This window comes from Carassius carassius, chromosome 24 (genome assembly GCF_963082965.1).
Source record: "Carassius carassius chromosome 24, fCarCar2.1, whole genome shotgun sequence".
Classification (NCBI taxonomy): domain Eukaryota; kingdom Metazoa; phylum Chordata; class Actinopteri; order Cypriniformes; family Cyprinidae; genus Carassius; species Carassius carassius.
Genome location: NC_081778.1, coordinates 15,430,424 through 15,457,467, shown reverse-complemented (window position 1 = coordinate 15,457,467; position 27,044 = coordinate 15,430,424). Strand labels below are relative to the sequence as shown.

At 34.3% G+C, this 27,044-nt stretch overlaps 1 protein-coding gene across 3 annotated transcripts in view; it reads left to right on the top strand.

The window, feature by feature from the left end:
• Positions 1 to 313: 313 nt before the first annotated feature.
• LOC132102945 (carcinoembryonic antigen-related cell adhesion molecule 20-like) overlaps positions 314 to 27,044 on the top strand; it is a 132,783-nt gene continuing 106,052 nt past the window's right edge. Inside the window, exons 1-9 of one of the 3 annotated variants that reach the window (XM_059507687.1) lie at positions 314 to 613; positions 19,130 to 19,447; positions 20,900 to 21,178; positions 21,279 to 21,542; positions 21,888 to 22,011; positions 22,170 to 22,210; positions 22,382 to 22,404; positions 23,863 to 24,009; positions 24,196 to 24,413. In XM_059507687.1, coding sequence (XP_059363670.1) covers positions 562 to 613; positions 19,130 to 19,447; positions 20,900 to 21,178; positions 21,279 to 21,542; positions 21,888 to 22,011; positions 22,170 to 22,210; positions 22,382 to 22,404; positions 23,863 to 24,009; positions 24,196 to 24,234 — 1,287 coding nt within the window. In that variant the 5' untranslated portion in view covers positions 314 to 561 and the 3' untranslated portion in view covers positions 24,235 to 24,413. Of the gene's footprint in view, positions 614 to 19,129; positions 19,448 to 20,899; positions 21,179 to 21,278; positions 21,543 to 21,884; positions 22,012 to 22,169; positions 22,211 to 22,381; positions 22,405 to 23,862; positions 24,010 to 24,195; positions 24,414 to 27,044 lie in introns of all 3 variants that reach the window. The other 2 variants (XM_059507689.1, XM_059507688.1) reach the window with 2 other exon arrangements.

Here is a 27,044-nt window from a genome sequence, read left to right as displayed (position 1 = left end):
TGGTTTCTGTGTAATGTGTTTTCAGAATTAAAACACACATAAATAAGTAAAGCACAACAAATGTGTTTATGTTTGAGATTAATTTGAGGATTTTTTCAGTCAACAACAAAAATATTTTTATAGACACTTAACTGCAGAGACTGAAATGACATGCACTATGTGGTACAGAACATTAATGTTGAGTGTCCCTTACACAGTCCCTTATTTTTAATTAAGAACCATTATTGTTCTTTTTTTTTACTTTGCTGAAGTTGGTAACCCTAATCGTTTTTTTGTGGGAAAAAGACTATAGCATTTGTTCCATCGAATAAAACATTTAGGTAACATAACTGCATCAAAAATATCAGTAACATGAAATAATTTATTGATTTCAAAATGGTATCTTAATTTACAGTAAATGGCATGTAAGGCTTGTGGTAATATCCAGCGCTAGGTGGCGCAGTCAATACTCTGCTATCTATAACTGCTGTTTATCATTAACTGAGAACTGTATGTAGCTAATAGTTCAGATGAGTTGAGCTGCAGCTCGTGACAGATCAAAAACAACCACAGAGCTCGATCATGATGGTTTCTTGTGGCTTATATGGGACGCTGTGGATATTGTCGTGTTTTGGTGAGCCTCTTTATATCAATTAAATAATTTTGTGTGTTTTAAATTCCCATTAGGAAATATAATATACAGTATGATATATATTGTCTTAAAGAGTGATATTTCTATATATGTTGCATTTTATATAAGGTGACGTATACTATACACATATGCACGCCACATTCATTAAAACAACATGTATAAAAAATGTGTATGTTTATAGGCTATTTGTTTCTGTTTTTATAAAATATATATATTTAAATGTATGTCTATCTATTATATTTACTTATATAATTTGAACGTGTATTGATGGGTTTTATGATGGATATATATGGGTTCAATAATAATTTGGTATTATTTTCACAAGCAAGTGGTAAATTAGTACAGAACTCTACAACTCTGTTCACACTCGATCATAGTTCATCATTCATTTAAAACCTATTGATAAAACTTTTAACAACACAATTTCTGAAACAATGATTAGCCTGTTAAATATACAGTACAGTTCCAACTAAAGCATTTACAAGAAAATTGTATTGACACTTTTTCTAAATTATTATTAATTAATTTGTTAATTCATACATTTTTTATAATCAGTTAATCAGTAACAAACAATGCAAGATGCATGATTTAAAACACGCTTATAGGTCCTAAATGATAGATGTTATGTGCAATCATCATAGTGGACAACAGGCCTACATTGTGCAACCAAATTTGCAAAATCCATAATATATTAAATGTCTATCCAGCAGGATGCATCAAAAAAACAAAAACTTTGAAAATGATTTTGGCCCTATATCTAATCCATGCCATATTATTTTGTATTTAAATTGTTTACTGGGTCAACCAAACCCAAATAATTAAAATACAATTTCTTTAGTGATGTGACATTCAGCCAAGTATGGTAATCCATACTCAGAATTTGTGCTCTGCATTTAACCCATCCAAAGTGCACACATCAGTGGGCAGCCATTTATGCCCAGTGCCCAGGGAGCAGTTAGGGGGTTCAGTGTCTTGCTCAAGGGCACCTCAGTTGTGGTATTGCCGGCCCAAGACTCAAACTCTAGGGTTAGGAGTCAAACTTTCTAACCACTAGGCCATGACTTCCCCAAATATCATCTATAACTATTCGGACTAAATAGCATCCAACGCTTTGTTGGTGCAGTAGGCAGATTACAGATTATAGATTTGATATTAAAACAACCTAACAGAAGCTTACATTTATTCTAAATAAAATAAAGTAAAATTAAATAAGCTGTTAACTCAAGCAGATATATTCCATGGTGTCAGTGTTGTCAGTTAAGATATTCTAAAAAGGCTATTTCAAAATAAACATCACGGCCTAATACACAGTCATTAACTTGTGATTTTTATCTCTATGATATTTTATCTGCTACTCTTCTTTGCATCGCTTCCTGCCTTATGCCCTTGAGAATTATAATTTTTTTCACTAATTGTTTAGAAATTATACTTTGAGCACATAATAACAAAACTATATCAACTGTATGGGCCATACATAATTAATGCGTTATGATTATGTTTTATAATTACGTCATGACACAGAAAGTGTTTAAATTAGTCCAACATGACATTTCAGATCTTATGATTTTTCGTTGATGTCAATTTTATTTTATTCTAACATTATTTTAATAAGTTTGAGGATTGATCAGTACTAAAATTAGGATAACTGTCAGAAATTACTTTGCTGAATATCTGGGTGTAGGAGTGCACGATGGTCACAAGAACACACACACACACACACACTGTGAACACACACCCGGAGCAGTGGGCAGCCATTTCACGGGGGAGAGGCATGGAGCTGAGTGTGTGGGTATTGAGGAAGGAAAAGGGTATTGAGTTGAGGCTATGTATGGAAGAGATTACTGTTTATTCACTTCACTGACAGGGAGCTGCAATTCAAGTTGCATAACGTGAGGTAAACAGCAAAGATATGCTTTCCAAAATGAAAACAAAACTAAAAGAAAAGTAAAACTAAATGCTGCCGGTGACAATGCTTGCATGTTTTGTTTTGTTTTTCCACAAGAATACAAACTTGTTCACCTTCCCTGGTTTAAGAAATGGTCTTTTACTTTAGTGGGAAAACCATCAATATTCGCGTAATTTTTGATGCGCGCACCTCGCGCTCCTTCCGACGTAGGGGGAGCATGGGGCACAAAGTACCGCAATTAGTTGTAACACAAGTGGTTTGATTATTTATTAGAAACAATATCAATATTATGCAGAAACAAATCTGTGCCAAAATTCAATAATATGTTGAAGATATCACTGAACATTTATTTTACCATAATAAAATTACAATTCTGGTTTAAGTAGATTTTTCATCTCAGTTTTCTTTATTCTTATATAATGAGACAAATCTGCTATTATTTGAATCTCCTATCTTTTATTTATCAGTTAAGATCGTTTTTAATGCTGTGATGACTAGCAGAAGACACTAAAAAACACCACTGTTTTATTTGAAAATTTTTTTATATATATATATATATATATATATATATATATTAGAGGTGGGCATAGATTAATTTTTTTAATCTAGATTAATCTCACTGTAATCTTGGAATTAATCTACATTAATCTAGATTAAAATGGCTCATTTGATTTACAGAAAACATTCAGAATGAGTGTGCTACCCAAATAAAATAATGACTAAAAGTAAGTCTTTTAGAATGGGTTTCTTAAGCAAGATGGTGCATTAGACCAGGGGCTCATCTCCTGTTTCCATAATGCATCACAAACTACTTGAGAAAGCTGTAAACTAATTCCACATTGCACAAGGTGCAAACAACCTTACGCCTGGTTCACACATAATCTGTCTTCAGTGCGTATGCGTTTCGTATTTTTTTAGGCACCCATTTTAACGGATTCCAGCATTCACACGGTTGTGGTCCGTCAGTGCGATCCAGGTGATCGATCGTTTACGTATATACAGTGTTGAGAAGGTTACTTTGGAAATGTAATAGGTTACAGATTACAAGTTACCCTGTTTAAAATGTAATAGTAGTGTAACTTTTTCAATTACTTTATTAAAGTAATGTAACTAATTACTTTTGAGTACTTTTTGATTACTTTTATAAATTTGTGAAAATTAAAGAATAATAAATAAAAGCATATACATCAACTTAAATACAGTAATCTAATAAGCATGTGACGTATTCTTTGTAATAAACTCCTGAAACATTGGTGTTTTTTTTAAACTGCTGTCTCTTTGTATATGATGATAGTTTTCCTAAAATAAGTAAAATGCACATGAAGTGACACAGAGCAGTTCTAGAAATTATGTTTATGTGCTCGTGTACTCCTATATTGAGGCGGCAGAGGTTGAAAACACTGCGAGCTTCAGTAGGCCTATGTGTAGTAAATTAAACCATGTCTTTGCCATTCATTTACAGGAGGGGCGGACTGGGAAAAAATTCAGACTGGAAAATTCAAACTCATACAAACCTGTTCATGGACAAAACTATTTTTTGTTTGGACCTGACATAAAAAAAGGTTTAAATCTTTAATTTGGGGACATGCAAAATAATTAAAAGTTCTCTCCTGAACTGCACCTTCACTTCCATTTTTCTCTTCAGTCTCTTTATTTTGCCCTGTTACCCATCTCTCTCGTGACTTTAATACTCAAGATTGAACAAAACTAAACTTTACAATACAATACTCTACAATACTACAATATCTTTATAGAAAAATCCTAATACTGTACACGAGTCATGTTTTTCCCTTACAAAAGTTTAACATGCTTTTATTAGCCTATATAAAAGTAAAATAACTTTTTTTTTTTGCAAATGGATTTGTATTTATTTTTAAATAAATACATTTGTAAAATAATTTTACACTTTTGGTTATCACAGTTAAACAATAGTAACCATTTTCTCTGGATTTATAGTTAAATATTAAAATGTTAATTTTCGTAAGGGTTGTGTTGTTGTCTGTCGTAGCTCCCCCTAAACCTATTGAAAAAAAATCTGAATTTTTTTTCAGCTAAATTACTACTGTAACATTACAACAGATAATAATGATGTCCTTTATATAGTATTTTGAGTGATGACTGATGAGCAACGTGCTGCTGCTTGATTAAATAAATAAAAAAACAAAGACAAAAAAGCATCTTTACAGATTAAACTGATCTGAAACCCTGAACAGTAGTTCTGCTTCTCTGCTCCAGCTGTCCACTCTATTCTCTCTCTCTCTCTCTCTCTCTCTCTCTCTCTCTCTCTCTCTCTCTCTCTCTCTCGCATTGATTACTCTGAGTCTGATCCAAATCGTTTGGCGGAGGCGCGGAGAGCGCGCGAGTCATGACTGTAATACACAACAATTCATGACTTATTAGAGATTTAATTATCAAATGGCGGATTCACAAAGGATCGCTTTAGTACATTCGGCAGGCAATTATACAATAATGATATTAAATAGCGGGCCAAATCGGCTGCCAGGCCACCGGGAATTGTCATATATTGCATTTTTGGGGCTTAATATTCACATACACTAGTCCATGTCATGTTTTGATTCATGTTTACTGACCTACTTTTGATTTAGTCATCCAAAATGTGGCATATTCCGTCCGCGTTAGGCATTTCGTTTTTATGACTGGATTCTACGAACCAGACTGTGTTTCCGCATCCCGGAAATTATTAGGGCGGTATGTCTCAGAATAGTCAGTGCAATTTGGGAAAGAAATCAGTTAAATCTGTATGTGGATGTGTGTAAATATTCAAATGTAATCCCCTTTGTAATCATTAAAAATTTCATAAGTAACTGTAATTTAATTACTCATTTTTTCTTAGTAACTGTAACTAATTACAGTTACAATAATTTTGTAATTAAATTACGTAACGCTGTTACATGTAACTAGTTACTCCCCAACACTGCGTATATATATATATATATATATATATATATATATATATATCCGAGATAAATATTTAAAAAAAAATTATCTTCAAACTACGCAGAACAATAATAAATAATAATTATTTCGACATTTATTCGTACACTGAACGAGAACCGTTTCTGTCGGACGCATCCGATTCGAGAACCGAGGAGCTGATGATACTGCGCTTGTGTGATTCAGTGTGAAGTAGACTGACTCACAGCTCATCTGAACCGAACTGATTCTTTTGATGATTGATTCTGAATGAAGGGCAGTCATCGCCAATGACATTACAATGAGCGCTTTTTTTTTTCTTTTTTTCTTTTTTTTTTTTAACTGGTTTTATTTGATCGAACTGTCCGAAAGAACCGGTTCACTTGCCCCTTAAGTGCCCTTTTGTCAAAGCAAAATTTACTCGAATTTTTTTTGTAATAACATTCCCTTTTGTGAATGCCTGCCCACGCCCAATCTTAATATTAGTACAATTTATTAATAATAATTTAGCCATAAATAAAATGACCAACATGATGACCTTTCACCTGACGACGACGACCTCATCCGACCAGGACGATTCCTCACGCCGCACGCGCATTTTTTAATTGCTAGAGGATATTTTCTACACCGCGGCAGCTGGTAAGTGGTGTTTCATTCTCAACGAAGTGATTTTGATGTTTATTTACTTATTATTATTTTACAATAACGATGTGATGTGAGAACTTGCAGATATGTTGTTTATATTGCTGTGTGTAGCCTGTAGTGTAGAAGTAAAACTAGCGTGCTGTTTGAGGGAGAAAAGTTTCACAGGCATCGAAGGGTCTGGTCTTTTTTTATGTTATTTGACTAAACTATTATTATATTACAGTACTTATTTATTTTTTAACACATAGAGTGCCTTAAAAATAATTATCACAACACTGGTAAGGCTTATTCAGATTTTCTCATTCTCTGAATTATCATTATAAAAATAAAAACAATTCAGAAATGATCTAAAATATAATTATATTTTAAATGTGACGCAAATATTTTTCTACAATAGAAACAGTGTTTACAACAGCAAGACCACTTTAGCCTGTAAACTCAATAATATCTCTCTGGAAATAAATGTAAAAATATCAATGTCAATAAAAAATGCATAATATACCTGACATCAAAGTGCAGTGTGAAGGATATGAATAACAAATGTAGCCTGTCATTTGTTTACATTGCAAAGGTGTTCAATTTTAGACAACAACAACTACAACAGTAATAATAATATTAATCACTATATTCCAGTGTATCAGTTTTTTTATGTTTTGTATCAATATTTAAGGTGGTTAGGTGATTGATTAGGTGCAAGAGTAGTAGTGATTGTTAAAATAATAGATTAATGCTGAAATAGTAAATTGAGCCTTGTTCCTAGATGGACAGAATGGAAAGTAATAGATCAAATGAGGAGATGGAGATAGAGGAAGAAAAAGAGGGACATGTAGAGGCACAAGTGACAGAAAGAGAGCAGGGAACAGCAAGCCAGGAGACAGAGGCTGGTGAGAAAGAGGCACAAGTGTTTTCTATAGTTTTTACTATAACCACTGTTGTTAATTATTCTGTAGAACATGAATCATGAATCATACGTGAATCAGCAAGGAATGCATCACAATATATTGCTGTACTGATATTTTGAATAGGGCCATTTAAAGCCTTGTTCCATTTGCCACTTTTTTACTTTGAGCACCTGCCCCTCCAAATGTCTCTGCATGGCCCTGCTCAGAGGGAGTGTCAGCCATGTTAAAAAAATTAACCGCTTAAGTCATTTGTGGATTAATGCGTATTGGTGACGCGAACCATTTAAAGTGCCAACCCTTTAAAGTTTGAGCATATTGTTTGCAAACTGCAATTGATTAATTAATTAAAAACAAAGTAGTTAATATGCTTTGTTGTTTTTGTTGTTTAGTAGCAGTAATATGCAGTTATTAGCCGTGTCCACTGTATTTTTTGTTGGTTTTCATGAGACCCCCCTTGAAATGACCAGGACCCCCCCATTGCCCCCTCAATCAAAATCGTCTGGAGCCGCCACTGTTTGTAGGTGTCAAGGTACAGAAACTGAATAATTAAATGTAAAATAGCACTGGATAGTCTTCATTGTAAAAATGAAATATACAATCCAACCAAAATGTCTTCAGACACCTTCAACATTTCTCACATTATTACAGTTTATTTGCTATTGCTTATAAAATGGTTCTAAAATATGACAAGAACTTTGAGTTAAACTGTGTCAGAACAAATTTGTCTTGATAATGTCATAACTTTGATAGAAATGTATGTAATGGATTACAATCAACCAAAACTACAGACAACTGTTATTATGACAATATTTACACTACCATCAATACCATCAATGTTGCCCAATTACCAAGCAATGCTTAATTTTGTTCAGACTGTGGTGTGAAAAGGTTGCATTAGCAACTCAGAAAAAAAAACACATAAGCAATACATGGTGCTTTATAAGGTGCTGAATAATTTTTGATATACAACTTTTTTAACAATTTCACTAGTAGTTCACTGTATGAAGATTATTTGGGTATAATATTTCAAAGTTCACTTAATTTTGCTATACTCACTTACATAAATGTATTATAGTGTCCTGTACCTACTAGTCAAATATATCAAAAATTTTATCTGGTGTCTGAATAATTTTTGGTTTGACTGTGCATTAATTCTTGTTAAAACTACAAAATAATTCAGTCAAGAGCAGTGAGTGATTTTCTTTCATTTTCTTGGATTAACATTACAGCATCCAGTAGCTAAATTAGGCGCGGTCACTTTAAGAGACGATGAACGCATCCAATATAATACACATCCCTGAACAACAGAACACCGCGGTGCTGAATTGGGCTCTTTTACATCTTTTTGTTTATTCAAACTGCGATTTGTATTTGTTCGTTCAAGTGCAGGAGGGACTTCGAGGAGAACTTTGCAGAAGAGAGTGCGGTTCAGTGTTGCTGTCTGTGATACGCGGCTCTCTCTCTGCGTGCGCATCGTGTTAGCACGTCACGTTTGATGTTGTCATTTCACAGTAGGTTTAAAGACTCGTTCTCGCCCCCTTCAGATTCGGCTAGGTATACATCCACGCTAAAATATCAAGGTGAAAGTCATCATAGCTTGCTTAGTATAGACCCAGCTCTCAACCCAACTTTGAGAATAGATTAACGGCAATATTTTTTTTATCACCCGATAAGAGTCTCACGTTAACGCAGCACGTTAACGCCGATAACGGCCCACCACTAATATATATATATATATATATATATATATATATATATATACCCCATGTGGATCCACACAAACTGAAAAAGTCAAAAGGTGTTACTTTGTGCCCCGCTCTCCTCCTATAAACCAGGCTCTACACTCAAAGCGCTGTGCAGTTCTAATGAGTTGTTGTCTGATGTTTCTCATATGTAACAGAAATGCCAATTCAATCAGGACCACTTCCATCAAGTATATTTATGACAATTATAATTGCATACAGTTAGTGTTGGCGGTATGGTTATGTTCTGGGCAACACTCCACCTGTCCATGCAGCCATGCTTGGACAGAGCGGGGAGAGCAGCAAGACAAACCCCCCTGGGGTACAGAACATAACCATTATAAGAATACATAATTACAATTCACAATTACATGAGTTGTAAACAAAATGTGATAGAGACTGCTTCCAATGAGGAGACTGTAAAGAAAAAACAAAGTTAGATCGGATTACAGGTTCAGTCCTATTTAAGTCTCCTTGCCATCTCCTGCCATGTGTTAATGAAAATTACACGAAAACCCCAATTTTCAAAGCTGAAAAATAGCATTACAAAAATGTACAAAAATTTAATCTGGGCAGAAATCACTCAAAAAATAAATGATGCTGGCTATGGATATGAACAAAGCACAGAAGAAGTCAGGAATAAGTGGAGGAACTTCACAAGTGTGAAAAAATCCACAAATGACTTAAGCGGTTAATTTTTTTAACATGGCTGACACTCCCTCTGAGCAGGGCCATGCAGAGACATTTGGAGGGGCAGGTGCTCAAAGTATAAAAGTGGCAAATGGAACAAGGCTTTAAATGGCCCTATTCAAAATATCAATACAGCAATATATTGTGGTGCATTCCTTGCTGATTCACGTATAGATATGGATGATTATGTATTGATACAGCAGCAAATGCTTTGATGCAGTTTTGAAAAAGAAACAATAGAGAAGACAATTTTAAGTTTAAAATAATAATAGCTCTGGGATTAGAAACTGAAATGTCTTAAATTGTCCCAACCTGATGGCTTTTTCTTTTCTGTTCTACAGAATAATTAACAACAGTGGTTATAGTAAAAACTATAGAAAACACTTGTGCCTCTTTCTCACCAGCCTCTGTCTCCTGGCTTGCTGTTCCCTGCTCTCTTTCTGTCACTTGTGCCTCTACATGTCCCTCTTTTTCTTCCTCTATCTCCATCTCCATCTCCTCATTTGATCTATTACTTTCCATTCTGTCCATCTAGGAACAAGGCTCAATTTACTATTTCAGCATTAATCTATTATTTTAACAATCACTACTACTCTTGCACCTAATCAATAAGTCCACCTTAAACATTGATACAAAACATAAAAAAACTGATACACTGGAATATAGTTGAACTGTTCCACCCTAATATTTACATAATCATTTGGCAGACGGACGCTTTTATTCAAAGAGACTTACAATAGATAAAATCTATTTAAAACACAGTATTTTTTTAGTGCCAACATTGACCAGAAATTGATTTTCCATTTCTAGCCTACAGTATGTAGCCTAGTGTACAATGCTTTTTTATTTTTAAGGTGACGAAGGAAGCAACAGTAGCACTAGTGCTGCTATTGCTCCTGCTGTTGAGTTCAGCTTTTGAGTCAGAGCAGGAACCTTCAGGTAAAGTTTAAGCTATAAGCAAAACTAAACATGCTGGCTATACTCTTAGAAAAATATGTGCTTTTATGATTTATAAGGTCATCAATAGTAGAACTGTGATCATTGGGACATTCAAATTGATGGCTGCATAATTAATATAGATTATTGAAAGTGCTTATTTCATATTGCAGAGAAATTCAATGTGCAGAGTGAGACAGAGGGGGATTCAGGGAAAGATGACAGAGACAGTGAATGCCTTGATACTTCTTGATACTTCATTTGATTATTTTGCCTGTCCAAAGTCTAAGGATTTTGATTTATTTTTTAAGTATAACCCAATTCAAACAACTGAAAGAACCAAAGAGTTTATCAGTCTGGTGGACAAATGAATTGGGTGGTGGTGACTGCAGCAACAGAGGTGGCCTGGGGTGGAGTCAAATTCCCGGCCTGATTTACTGTTCCAGTCCGCCACTGGCTGCGTTCCAATCGGCATGATTAATGCTTTCAGAGGGCACTTCGAAGGGAGAATAATTGCGAGGGCCACGCTGCCAGCGGCGTGCACAAGGGGGTGGGGCTTGAGCACCGGCCCATTTGAGGTCCGGCGCTAAAGTGCCCTCGCAGTCCTGGCTCTCATCTTAGTCTGCGATTTCTTCCGCAGGAAGAGGTGTGCAATATTAAGTTCTTTGATCGTGGATGATAAAAATTACTCCAACTATCTGATTTTGAAGAAATATCGTTGTATTGTCCTGTAACGTACATTCTGCAGTTCTGGTGCCGCAGAATATATACTGCGACCATAGACTGACTGCGACACACATGCAGCACCGTCGCTCCCTACACGCAGAGTACGCAGTTTGCATAGGGCACCTCCCAGGGGGCACCATCCCAGTTGCTCAAAAAAAAATATATATATACGTACTGTATACGTAATTAAACATGTAAACATGAACACATAATCACAATTATAAAATATAGCTGCAAGTAGTGATTACCGGGGTTTCGAGCATTTACCAGGGCTTAAAATGTATTATGGTTTTAAGGTCTAGGTCAACCTGGATGTATGGCTGACAGTAGAACACATCTAAAGTGGAGAATGGTCTCACACACACAAACACACACACACACACACAGAAATGAAATGGTTCAACTATTATATTAATAATCATTAAGCATTCTTACACACACACACACATACAGAGATAGTCTTCTCTTTTTAAGTTTGTATGTCACTGGCAGGTTTAATTGTAATCATAATCTGGCATAATTGTAAAAACTATGTTTAATGTTTAATGAATGACTTGATTGACATCTTAATTCCCTGAGGCAAAGTTGTTCACAAAAAGGAGATCTATCATATGATATGAAGATCTAGTATTTGTGTGAATTTATGAACATGTTCTACAAATTTTTTTCATTTTCTATTGAAAAATAGTGTTTTTGAGACTTTTTCAACTGTTATAGCACCACTTATTAACCGATCTCCATAAAACTCTGCATATTTGTTAAGAATCATCTGCTGCATGTTTTCACCAAGTTTCATTAAGTTTTTGTTTTGGTTTTATAGACTTTGTGGTATGTTTGGCCACTCCCCTTTTATAAATGACCCCTTTAAAGCTAACCAAAGGTCAAAATTCAAATTTTTTTTTGATAATTATTGATCTAGAGAATAAACAGAATATTACTGCAGTGGTTTGGTTCCAATCGTGCGAAAAACCTAGAACTAGTTTGCAATTGTTTTTTAAACATAGTTGTGAATAATTAAAGAACAGTTTGACTGACAGTAATTGTTCTTGAGACAAAGTTGTGCATTATGAGCAGATCTATCAGATGATATGCATATTGCATGGATATGTGAAACACCACGTGATTACAGAGCTAAAAAACTAGTTAGCGCCAACTAGTGGCCGATTTCTTTCAAAATTCTCAGAGACCTTTAGGGCCATGAGTCGAACGTGCCCACCGAGTTTCGTTCCGTTTGACATCCGTTAACCCCTTCAAATAGGTGCTTAAATTTGTTAGGCCAAAGGCGGCCATGTTTTTTAAAGATACGTGAATGTCCTCATAGATACTTGTGCCCCTTCAGACAAAGACACTGCATACCAATTTTCAAGTCGATCAGACTAACGGTTGCTGAGTTATAGCCATTTATGTGTTTTTTCTGTCTTAAAGCGCCCCCAAGTGGCAAGTATTTGACCAAAGATTGAGCTTATACACATGTGTACCCAGTTTGATGAAGATATCTCATACAGTTCAAGAGTTATAGCTAAAATAACATTTGGCTAGCGTTTGCATAAAGCTTTTTGGCGTACTGTTTCGCGTAAGAATCTAAATTGTTTGATAATTATTGATATTGAGTGTCCAGAGAATATTTCTGCAGTGGTTTGGTTCTGATCGGTTGAAAAACCTAGGACTAGTGTGCAAAAGTAGGTTTCAGATATAACTCAATTTTGCGAGAAAACTGTGCATCGTAGAGCAAAAAAACGCAGTGTACACTTTTGTTCGGGATAACCCAAGGATTGCAATGATGTCATGTTTTTGGTTTACGACCTACGGCCAAAAATGTCTAAAATTGTAGTTTTCTGTGCTGTTTTTTAGTTCTCCCCAAATTGAGCTCTGCGATATGTCCAAATTTCAGCTTTCTAGGCCTTACGGTTTGGGCTGCACATTCAGTTCTAGGGCGGAATAATAATAACAACAATAATAATAATAATAATAATAATACAAATCCTAACAATTACAATAGGGTTTCAGCACTGCATACTCGAACCCCTAAAAATGTGTTTTTTTTACGTTTAAGACAGTAGACAAGCAAAGCACACATGACAATGTTCCCTTCTGAAAATTAACCACAATTTTACTACGAAAAACAACAACAACAAAAAAAAACATGGTTCTTGTAACAATGGTAACTACAAATTCACCATGGCTTTGATACTTCAAGTAGCTTCAAATAATAATTAACTAAGTATTCAGATAATATTTTTTTTGTAATAAAAACAGACCTACACCCTGATAGCACACGCACATCTCTGAGACGTCTATTTGACGTGTGCATTTACATCTGCAAGATGTATTTTTTATTGTGTTTGCTCATAAAAAGTGAAAGTGAAGTGACATTCAGCCAAGTATGGTGACCCATACTCAGAATTTGTGCTCTGCATTTAACCCATCCGAAGTGCACACACACAGAGCAGTGAACACACACACACACACACACACTGTGAGCACACACCCGGAGCAGTGGGCAGCCATTTATGCTGCGGCGCCCGGGGAGCAGTTGGGGGTTCGATGCCTTGCTCAAGGGCACCTAAGTCATGGTATTGAAGGTGGAGAGAGAACTGTACATGCACTTCCCCCACCCACAATTCCTGCCGGCCCGGGACTCGAACTCACAACCTTTCGATTGGGAGTCCGACTCTCTAACCATTAGGCCACAACTTCCCCAAATACATCTTCCTTCTGCAATACATCTATAGGACGTTTCCTTTTAGATGTCAAATAGATGTCTATTAGATGTCTATAAGATGTTTATGATTTGGAATGTATATAAAACTGACATCTGAGAGACGCCTGGCAGCAGGACCGCTGCTGACCAAATGGGTGCCCTAAGCAGGATTGTATTGTTGTGCCCCCCTACTATAGGGGTGAAAATAGAACTTTAATGAAATGACTTTAATGTACAAATTACAAATGTAGCTCTCGATATTTACCTATGTCTATAACTTTATATGACTCTAATTTAGTCTCAAGCATTCAGAAATATATAAGAAAATTAAGTAGTTTTACTATGATAAAACCATAGTTTATGTTTGAAAGGGTTGTGATATCCACTTTTTTTTGAAGAAGAAGAAGAAATTATAAAGGTTGTGTCATCTATAGCAAAAAAAAAAAAAAAAAATGGCCAAAATTGAAAGATTAAGTGATTATTTAAATAAAATGTTTGGCCAATAGCCTAAACAAGGATTTGATTGTCCTATTAGTGTAACAGCAGCAATTACCAGGCCTTTATCTCCATTTGCAGGCATTTGTAATAACATGTTATGTTTATATTCTATTAGCCTACATTATGTATTTTAACAGTGTTATTAACCATTTATTATTGCCCCATTGTTTTTATATAATGCATTTTAAGTCATTTTAAAGGCTATTGATGGCTTAGGTCAGTTCTTATGGCAACAACAACAACAAAACAATATTACAGTATATTAATACTTCTTTATAAATTATTATTTGAAGTAACAAAACTTGTTAATTTGCAGTTACCATGGATACAAGAACGATGATTTTTGGTGTTATTGTTAAAACCATGGATAATTTTTGTAAGGGAACCTGGAAAGTCAGAGAGAATATTAGATGCGTTGGTGGTGGTTGAATTAATTCCGACATTAAATCTAATTTAACAGCCAAAAAAAAAAAAAAAAATATTTCACAGGAACGTGCCTGAAAGTGATTTTTTACACGAATTATTTACAATTTATTTTAATAAATATTAAAAATGTATCAGGTGTGCGTTGTAGTTGACACCTAAATGAACAAAATACAGTTGCTTTTATGACTGTAAGTCTCCTCAACTACTACTGAGCTTCAAATTTGCATTTGAGACCATTCGTTTTGAAAAAGTAGCATAATTTACATGATTTACAGTTTATTTTTATTTTAATAAATATCAAAAATTAAAGGTGTGCATTAAGCTGTTTGTATAACTTTAAGTCATTCTCCTCAAATGCTACTGACGTTAGAAAAGTGTATACCAATATCCCATGTAACTTTACAGATGGTCCCTAAATTTGTGAGTATCGAACGACCAACGTCAAGCCAACTTTATGCCTGTTATTTATTTATTTATTTTTTCTGCGCCGGATTGCTGATGTCTTTTAACCGGGCATAGATGTCCATCCATCAAATATGAACATTCAGCCGCAAAAATTAGGTTTGAGTTATCGCGAGCGTTGATGGGGGGGAATGGCACATGGTTTTTTATTTTTTTTAATTAAATTTTTTTGAGCAACTGGGGATGGTGGCCCGCTGGGAGTTGGAGCCTTACGCAGACTGCATACTCTGCGTGTAGGGAGCGACGGTATTGTCTGTCAGACGTAGACAGCAGATGCTTTCCAGATCAAGAGATCTTTAACAGACATCTTCCAGACCTACGTGTGCTATCTAACAACAACCTTTTAAAATGACATAAAAGGCATCATATAAAAACAACAAGGCAATAATGATTGGTTAATTAATAATAATTGAATAACACTGTTAAAGTTAATAATGTAATACAAAATAAACTATTTATGTACATTACATAGGTGACAAATGCCTGCAAAGGGCGCTAAAAGGTCTGATAACTGCTGTTGTATCACTTACAGGATGATCAAATCCTTGTTTAATATTGACCAAACATTTAATTCAAATATCCACTTAATCTTTCATTTTTGGTAAACTTTTTTGATATAGAAATGCTAGCCTCTATAATTTCTTCTAAAAAAAAACATGTGGACATCACAACCCTTACAAAAACTAATCCTTGTTTTTATTGAAGTAAAATTTTCTTTTGTGTCATTTCTGAATGCTTGAGACTATAAAATCAATCAGACAACTATATGAGTAAAATGCATGTCTGTATATTAGATGCGTGCAGGTTTTAAAGAGACAATGAACCTGATGCCACTGTAATTAAAGGGATAGTTCACCCTAAAATATAATTTCTTTCATTGTTTATTCACTCACATGTTGTCCCAAATCTACAGTATATTATTTTTATTCTTGTGCTGCACACAAAAGAAGATATTTTGAAGAATCTAGATAACAAAACAGTTGCTTGTCCAAATTGACTTTGATAGTAGAGGGAAATACTCTGGAAAGTCACTGTGAACCAGCAACTGTTTGGTTTTCCAGTTTCTGAAAACTCATTCAGGTTTTAAACAACTTTTGAGTGAGTACATGAAGATATATAAAAACAAAACAGTAACCTATTTTATTATTTGTGGTTACTTATTTCTTTAATGTTAATAAAACACCAAACACTGATTTTTTTTTAAAAAAACAGTTGCTATATTAGGATCAAACTATATTGTTTTATTTTTATTTGTTCATTACATTTTTTGAATGCTCCTGCTAAATGCTATTGTACCTGAAAATAAAACACTGTTTATTTGTGTATTATGTGTTTTTGTAATGTGCATCTTAGTTCTATTTTTTTTAATAACAAAGATAAAAAAATGACAAAGATTTTTATCTTCTCCCACACTGGCCTAATTATCCATACTTTTTCATATTTTGTTACCTTAATGTAAAAAGCTTTGTCATTATTAGAGGGGTTTTAGTTTGGCTGTGATGCTCAAACAGCTTGCAAAATAGAAAAACCAACATGCCAAACAATAATGATTAAAATCATGATATTTATATTAAAATAAAATAAAAATTGAAATTTTTGCCATATCGCCCACCTGAACAAACCAATACACCCTTTCCCCTCCACTCACAGGTGGAGAGCTGTCGTTCCAACGACACAAGTTTGTTTGCAGTTTGTGAATGTTCGTTTGAACTATGGTTTCAGGAAACAGTTGAACTACGCTGGTAACGATGGAACTTGCGACCATAGTTGGCTAACGATGCTTTTGGGAAACGCACCCCTGGTCATCTTCAGCGCGCGCAGCTCAAAACAGAAATGCAAAACAGTAACTGCTAATGTTTTTGGCTAACATTAACATGAGAGCACTATTGTAAAAAACAAAAATTGTAAATTTTTATGGTTTCACCGACGTTAGTGTTAACTATCTGTTCATCAAAACAAAACATTATTTACCCCGTTTATATCTGCAAGGTGTTCATTACACATTTCCCCTGTGTGTTAACATCAGTTAGTGGAATGTCTGACTTAACTCTTGTTAATGTATTTTGCCCCGAAACAAAAGATTTGACTATCAGTCGAATCTCGGCAAGAATAGAAAATTCCAATTCACTATGAAAATCATTAGTCGGGGACACCCCTAGTCAGGTCCATAAAAAAATAGTGTTGTCCATGTTTCAGAATTTGAAAACTATTGTCATATCATATAAAAAGAGACACAAATGTTTCAAAAAGACACCAATATTTCTAGAGTTTAGTACACAGAATTGGACATATGCTAGATAACCATATTTGAGCAGATCTATATGCTTTTATTTATTTATTTTTTTTAGATGCAGTGTTTCCTGTTGTTATGCAAAGATTTGGTTTCAAAAACAGTATCAGTAAACAATTTCTTATGATTTTAAACTTCAGATCAATCTCAAAGTAAAAGGCAATACTAAAGTCTGATTTTGTGGTGGATGTGTTCAAATTTGATCATCTAAATTCAAGTGATGAAGTATTTTGAAAGTCTGACAGTGTGGAGCACTACTGTAAGGTTAACCCTGCATGGTGTTAAATGTTTGAAAATGATTAACAGTTGAAAATAAACACTTTAAAAACTTTAATAAAGTAATTTAAAAGTTACACTACTATTACATTTTAAATAGGGTAACCTGTAATCTGTACCCTATTACATTTCCAAAGTAACCTTCTCAACACTGCCGGCAAATACATACAAAATATGTCAAAACATCCGTCTTGGAAAGTATCGTCTCGAAAAAACTGTTGGTTATGTCTGAAGTGATCAAAATTGGATGTGTATTATACTGGATGCATTCATCATCTCTTAAAGTGACCGCGCCTAATTTAGCTACTAGCTGCTGTAATGTTAATCCAAGAAAATGAAAGAAAGAAAATCACTCACTGCTCTTGACGGAATTACTTTGAAGTTTTAACAAAAATGAATGCACCGTTAAACCAACAATTATTCAGACACCAGGTATAAAATTTGGATATATTTTTGTACTAGTAGGTGCAGGACACTATGATTAATTTATGTTAGTATAGAAAAATAAAGCGAACTGTGACATATTATACCCAAAAATTCTTCATACAGTGGACTACTAGTGAAATTGCTATGAATAAAAATATATATATATATTATATATATATATATATATATATATATATTTTTTTTTTTTTAAACCAAAGATTATTCAGACACTTTGACCTGACCATGTTTTGCTTACATGTTTTTTCCTGAATAACTAATGCAACCTTTTTACACCACAGACTGAACAAAATGAAGCATTGCTTGATAATTGGTCGACAAAATATTGATAGTTGTGTAAATATTGTCATACTAACAGTTTTTTGAAGTTGTGTTTGATTGTAATCCATTACATACCTTTCTATCTATCAGTTTAACTCTGAGTTCTTGTCATATTTTATAAAAAAAATTCTAAACTATAGCAAATAAACTGTGATAATGTGTGAAATGTTGAAGGTGTCTGAATAAATTTTGGTTTGACTATATTTACACTGAAGACTATGCAGTGCTATTTTACATTTAATTATTGGGTTTCTGTACCTGCACCTACAAACTTGAAAAACTTAAACATTGTGTAAATAGCACAAATAAATAAATAGATCGAACATAAAAATTAAACAATTTCAAACAGGGCCCACTGATACAACCTGCACCGGGGCCCCGCAAACCCCAGCTACTGCCCTGCTTTGCACTGTCATTCATGACAAAATAGAGGTAGATAGTTGTGACTCGCAGGCTCTCTTCTCAGTATATATAATATTTATGCAAAAATGATTTTGTGTATTTAAAAAAAGCTAATTATATAAAACTGCCTTTTAGCAGTTTATTATTATTGTTGTTGTTGTTGATGATGATGATGATGATGATGATGTTTTGAATAGGCCTGTTTCTAAGTGAAGATCTGCAGATTTCTGGTCCGACTAATGGAGCAGTAGGAGGAAGTGTGGTGTTTGCTCCTGTTAACCCGCCCTCCACATCAATTATTGCAGTTCTGTGGAACTTTGGATCAACTCTGATATTGACAGGACCGCCTGATTCACCTACAATAGCCTCAGCATACAGAGACAGAGCCAGTTTTGACAGAAACACTTTCTCTCTGGAGCTCTGGAACCTGAGACTGGAGGATTCTGGGATATACAGACTAACTGTATTAAATACTGCTGGAGACACACTTACAGGAGAAACTTCACTAGTGTTCGGTGAGTGTGTTGTGCAAACTTGGTTTAGTATTTGAAACTATTGTAAGATTAATAGATGACAAATGTGTGTCTAATAAATATGTGAAAAATGATTTAAAAAGTAACAGCATATTTTTGTCCATTTATAATGTTGTAAATTAAACAAGTTTTATTATTATATTATATTATTATTATATAATATAAATTTTATTATATTAGTTGCATGATGAGATTACTGATGAGAAAATAAGGATATTCAAATAATAATAGTTATTATTATTATAATAATTTATGTATGTACATGCCTAATGTTGTTTTGTTGTTATGAACTTATCAGTTGTTGTTTTTGTCTAGGTTATTTAGCTAAAAAATTATTGGTGCACCCAGGAAACACAAAATATCCACTTAGCTTCAACCAGAAATGTTTTTTTTTTTTAGATATCATGTTTTTATAGAGATATCAACCTCCTTGGCTCTACTGTTGAAGAAAGTATAACAATCAGCTTGAATCAACTGTGCCTTGATAACTAATCCCAATATAACCTTGACCTCATTTAATTAGAAAGCCGTTTTTTCCCCAATATAAACTCCAAAAATGGAAGAAGACTGAACATTAGCTGATATGCGGTCGATTCTGTTAAGTGATAAGCTGTTATTCTCCTTAAACAAGTAAAAACTTTTCTGAGAAATTAAACATATACACTGCTCACAATCCAAATAAACAACCAGACTGTGCCAAATAATTGAGCAGATAGTGAGTCTTCTTTTTTTTTTATTGATCATGTAATTTTCTATCATAAATTTTCTTCATTAATTAGTTTCCTCATTTTAAGTAAATGTTGAACTTATGATAATAATTTGTGTCCTCATTCTACCCTGTTGAAAAAGACAGCATATGCTGGTTGGGTATGTTTTAAAGCATGGCTGCTGGCTTGAGCTGGTCCTTAGCTGGTCATGATTTGATTTAAGCTGTTCATGTGCTGGTCCTAAGCTGGTCCTGAGCAGGAGCTAGTTGCTTAGGACCAGCTCAACCAGTAGCCATGCTTCAAAACATCAACAGGGTAGGTAAATTGTGTGCACATTTTAATCATTACCCCCTAACAGGTGCTGATGCTTTATTAATCTTCAGTTGGATACATATCATATCCCCCTGCTTTATGAATGAGCTGCTGTCCATAACATAACATAACATGACATAGCAGCATCATGTTTATGAGAATGTGTACGTGGACAGGAAGCCTAATTATTAACTAATTATTATTTAGTGCACATGATTTACCTAGAAAGAGGGCATTATCATATTGAGCAGACAATTTACTTAAGAACAAATTGTTAAATTGTGCCTACATTTTTTTTTCTTCCTTGCATGTCATGTGCAGGACTCCGTAGAATTACACTCAGTGCTCACTTCATATGAAAGACTACTGTAATTTAAGATTTGGTGTGTTTGTTATTTCTCTATCATTCACACAGAAAATATAACTAATGTCAGAGTTATTGGTCCAGAAGAATCATTAATAGAGGGAAAATCATCTGCTAACTTCAGCTCTGAGGGAACTGGCATCATCACCTCTGTGCAGTGGATGAAAGATAACAGTCCTCTGTCTCCTAGCAACAGCATCATCTTCTCATCTGATAACAGATCAGTGTCCATCAGTCCAGTGCAGAGATCAGACAGTGGAGAATATCAATGTACATATAGAAACCCTGCTAGCTCTGAGATGGCAAAACCTGTGCACTTAATAATCAACTGTGAGTGTTAAACATTCAAACATCAAGATGATTTGAGCTCAAACCTGATGAAATACAGACATTCTTCAGTTTATCAGTGAGTCTCTTGTTTGTGTTCTAGATGGACCAGAAGACGTTTCTGTTAAGGGTGAGGATGTGGTGGATTTAGGGGTTCGTGTGTCGCTCTCTTGTTCTGCAAATTCTGAACCTTCTGCTTCATTCAGCTGGAAATTTAATGAAACAGACACCAATGTGACCACAGACACATTTACCATAAACGAGACTGACTTCACACACAGTGGAGATTACATCTGCACAGCCTCCAATAATGTCACAAAGAGAAACGCCTCACACAAACATGCTTTACTAGTTAAAGGTGAGAATAGTTTAAACTAACCCGTGTTGTAAACATTTTATAACCATTACAATTGGATATTAATTTACCTCTTAAGATATCTTATTTTTTTTTTTTAAATGTATCTAATGTCTTGTATGTATGCTTACATAAATGTAATGTCTGTTGCAGCATAAAAAATCTTTATGTTGTGTGTATATATAACTGTGTGTATATATAATGACCATTTATTTTATAACTTCATTATGTGTGGTTTTTAATTTTATTTTAGTGTTTTCATAACATCTTTGATACATGTTAAAATTCCATTAACTATGTATTCTATGCTGTACATGATGTCAGTCTGTTGTTTTTTTGTGCCTTTTGTCATAGAAGGAGGAGCAGGAGGAGGAGGAGGGGGGCTGTCATCAGGGGCGATAGCTGGGATTGTCATTGGGGTTTTAGTGGCAGTTGCAGGCATTTGTGGTCTGACTGTGTATTTAACAAAAACTAAGAAAATGTGAGTAAAATTGAGTTTTTGAATTATGTACAATTACAGTGACCTTCTCTGAAAATATGTCAGTATTTATGTAATAACAAAACGATAAGCTGTCTTTTTGTGAGACAAAAATGTGGTAAAGAAAGTTTTAACAAAATTTCTTTTTCTTTACACTACAGACCAAAAATTAACCTTGGACAACATGGACCGGCAAGAGGAGGTATGTTTGTTATTTATTCATAATTCCTACATGAGACTGAAACAACATAACTTACTTCACAAAATCAACCATGAAAATGAACATGCCATAATAGATTACAGATGATTCAGTATAAACTGTACAGTACTTCTCTCAGTGTTAAACTCATTGAGTGTTACTTTCTTTAAACAGCAGCACAAAGCAGACAGGAGCCTGTGAGTGACTTTCATTTCTTGTTTTCTCATCAAAGCCTTACTTTTATTAAATGGATACTTGATTTAAAACTGCAAATTTGATGTCAAATGAAATTACAAACCCTTACTGAAAAAGAGCAGTAGTTATTTAGCCTCAGAGGTAATAAAAGAGTTTATGGCTTATTGAATTAGGGATGAGTATATTTTTACTGTCAGCTTAAATGGACTTAAATCATTATGATTTATTAAACAGTTTAATAATGGGATTTCATTTTTGTTGTTTACAGTGCTATAAAAAGGGTTTACCCCCATTTCTTCTGTTTTTGCGTATGTCTCAGAAAAAAATTGTTTCAAAAATGAAAACAAAGTGTTACATAAAACAGAGGCAACCTTGATAAACACAAAAGACAGTTTTTACAAAAATTGTTTTTTTAATTACCAAATCTATGAAGCTGCATTCATAATTTGGTTCTAGATGCAACTGGGCCTGATTACTGCGAGACCTGTTCAAGTAAATCAACACTTAAATACAACTTTTTTTTTTTTTGCTGTATGAAGTTGGTTAAAAGGTCTTACCTAGTAACACAATAAATAATAATTGTCACAAAAGACCAAATGACCACATTGAAGAAACTGCAGGCCTCTCTTGCATCAATAAAGGTCACTGCACAACTGCACTATCTGAAAGACACTGGCCAAAAATGGCATCCATGGAGGAGTGATGAGACAAAAACGATACCAGAAGAACTTTACGGCTCGCTGAAACACACATTGATGATCCTCAAACCATTTGAAAGAATGTTTTGTTAAGTGATGGGTCAAAAGTGGAACTATTTGGAAGACAAGTGTCCTGTTACATCTGGTGCAACCCAAACACTGAATTACACAAAAAGCACATCAGACCTATGGTCAAGTGTTGTGGTGGCAGTGTGCTGGTGTGAAGAACAAGAGGGAAACATGAATTCTGCTCTCTACCAGAAAATCCTAAATGAGTCTTCAGTCTGAAAGCTGAAGCTCAAGTGCAGCTGGATTAAAAAGCAAGACAATGATCCAAAGCATCCTCTGAATGGCTGAAAAATGAAAAAATAAAGTTTTGGAGTGGCCTAGTCCTGACTTGAACCAAAATGCCTTAGTCAGTTCATACTCGAAAATCCTCTGATGTGGCTGAACTAAAGCAGTTCTGCAAAGTAGAGTGGAAACAAATTCCACCACAGTGATGTGAAAGATTGATAGCAGATTTGTTGCAGTTGTTGTCGCAGGTGGCGCAACCAGATTTTAACTTTAAGGGGCCAGTCATTTTTTACATAGGTGATGGATAACTTTTTTTTTTTGCTTCAGTAAAAAATGTATGTGTTTATCACGTTTACTTCGTTTTATTTTATTAACTACTTAGCATGAAATATACACAAAGAGAGAAGGATTGGGGCATGTAAATACATTTGTGATTTTAATTTAACAAAAACAATTGACTGTTTGTAGGACCTGAACTATGCAGACATTAGCCATTTCCAGAAGGCTAGTGGGGAGAGAGTGAATCTGGGGAATAAGAGTGAGTTTAGTACAGAATATGCTGAAGTAAAACCTGGAGGGAAGTCAAGGGCTCCTCCACCTCCATATGGACATCAGGTGAGCAGTTGTATACATTAAAAGTAGTCCATCCCATTGTAGAACACCATATGTGTACTTGGGCTGCAATAAAACTTTACTGCATCACGGAATAAGGGCTATTTATTATATTCTGTAGCTCTGCAGTCAAACAATAAGGAAGTCATTGTTGATTTCATTTATTACATGTTTCTGTAACTTCTCCAGTCACGTATCAAACCCTCCTGTGCGCAGGTGCGGACGTGAAGAAACACTGAAACACTGAAATCTACCGCACTGAGTCTTCCTGCTTATTGCACATCTCACACGTGTTGTGTTATTTCTCTAATTTAGTCTGATTTCACTGGATGTTGTTGTGTAAGTGAAATGTAAAATTTTTATTATAGTTTTGAATTCAAGATGGCTTGATAGAATGCAATTTTTCTGTTTTCACAAATAAGATGGAGAGACAGAGGAGGGTTGTAACACTGCTCAGTTTATTTTGAGTTTGGATACAATTTTTCAACATTTATCTGATACAAATCGATGTTGTTTCGAAATCTACAACTTCTCTTGAACTCTCTCTATTATGTAAAATTATGTAAAGTTCAAAAATCCTGTTATTACAACATTTCGGTGTGTGTTTTAACAGTAGATTAAAAGTAGAAAACATTGATGTTTCACATTTTGTATATATATATATATATTATTTGTTATTACAAAGAAGTGAATAATTTTTTTTTGCAACCCTCCCTTACTCAGAAATATCACTTTGAGTTTTTGTTTTAATATTCAGTTTAAAAAATGGAGTATTATACATCCAATTTAACAAGAAACTGCCACTATTTTCGTATAAAACGAATTCTTTCAATTAACATACATAAATCTTATTGTAAACTGAATTATAACCCCAAAGTAAAATGTTGATTTTTCTATCTCAGTTTTTGTTCTATAAAACCTAAATTTAAACAGAGAGTTGGGACATTTTGTAATATCATGAATCTGTGGTTTGTAAACTGTCTTTAACCTTCATTTAATTGACAAAGGTACAATTAAAATATTTCCAGTAGTTTTCACTAACCAACTTAAATGTATTTTGTTAAAAAAACTATTTATAATTTTGATGGCTGCAACATACTCCATAAAAGTTGGTAGAGAGGCATAATAAAAATGAAAAAGTTTTAGAATATCTGAGTTAAACTGTTTTAAAATCAGGTGAATTGGTAATAATACATCAGGGTATCATGATTGGGTTTATAAAAGATTCAGGGAATCAGAGAAATCTCAGTACATGTAGGCCAAGGCAGGACACCTCAGTTGAAAGTGTGTGATCTTTGATCCCTCAGATAGCATTTCCTGAGAAACCTTCACGTTGCTGTGTGAAATATAGCAATGGGCTCAATAGTATTATGGAAAACTGTAGTCATTTAACACAATCTGCACCTGCAACAAGAAATGCAACTTAAATCTCTGTTACTATAGGAGAAATCTATACATCAATTCTAGGCAGAGACGCCAGCGAGTTCTCTGGGTCAAAGCTCAGCTTAGATTTTTCCAAAAGACAGTGGAAATGTATGCTGTGGTCTGATGAGTCCACATTTCAGCTTGTTTTGGGGGGAAATGGACATTAAATTGTCAGTCCCAAAGACAAAAGAGACCACCCTGACTTAAATCAGTGACAGTTGCAAAATCAAACATCTGTCTTCGTAGGGGGTGCATCAGTGCATACAGCATGGGTGACTTGCATATGTGAGAACTTGGTACCAATGTTGTGGAGGCATATATTAGGATTGTATAGAGATATATACTGACATTAAGATGACATATTTCATGGAAAGTCTATGGTAATTAGATCAAGATAATGGCAGTTCTCATTCTGTCTGCTATTGAAAATGTATGGCCCATCATGAAAAGGAGAATCAGACAACAACAATTATGGACTGATGAGCAGCTGAAGTCTTGTAACAAGTGAGACTGAGCAAGAATTGTACTTGCAAAACTTTTAAAATTAGCATGTTAAATACCCAGTTGATTAAAATGTCTTTTTAAAATAAAAGATGATTTGACAAAGTGGAAAACATGCCTCTGTGCCAACTTTTTTTGGAGTGTGTTGTAGCCATCAAAATTCAAATTTATGTACAAAACATTTTTTTTTGTACTTTAATATTTTAAATAAAGATTAAGCAAATTAACAAATAACTTATTCTTGATTTTATGGCATTTCACAAAATGTCCTAAGTTTTCTAGAATTGGAGTTGTATGATTTCATTCCTGTACGCAATTTTTATTTGGTTAAAGTGACTGTATTTCAACTCAGCACTTGTTAAACACATTCCTTTACTTCCACAGCATTGCTGAAATATTCTATCATGAAATAAAAATCCACTGTTTGTGACATATGCCCCACCAGAAACTCTACACTATAACTTGTGAATCTGTCACAAATGTTCACTGGGCCAGTGGTCTACTGATGTGTAGAAAATGATGTCATCTGAGCAGTCCATTCACTCATGTGTTCTCTAATTTAACTTTAAATGTGCGTCCTGATCACATTTGTAAATGAGTTCTCCAAATAATATTCTATATTTATAGGCTAATATTAATTAAGATTGTATTGATCACATGCATCAAACATCTTCTCAGAAATCCTAAGAGACTTCCTCATTCCTTCTTTCTGTACTGGGCAAATAAAAAAGATAAAACTTCGATAGTGGGTTCTAAAAAACAAAGGTCACATTCATGATGGAATTCACCTTTTGACACTCAGGAACAAGACATAAACAAGCAGCATTTTGTTCTGGTCATAAACATTTAGTTTTAGTAGACATATATATACAGCTAGCTGTTATTGCTTATATTATTGTTCATTGTATTTTACAAAGAATGTGATGTAACAGTACTGTTCTGTTATTTATAATTTATGTACATTTCAATGACATTTGACAGAGGAATTCCGTATGCTAAAAATAAAGTTATTTCTGTTTCATTCTACCTTCTGGTTCTGTTTTTCAGCTCTGTTGTATCTATAAGGTCATGTATTTTCTTTCCTCATGGTGTGATAACACTGAACCACAACT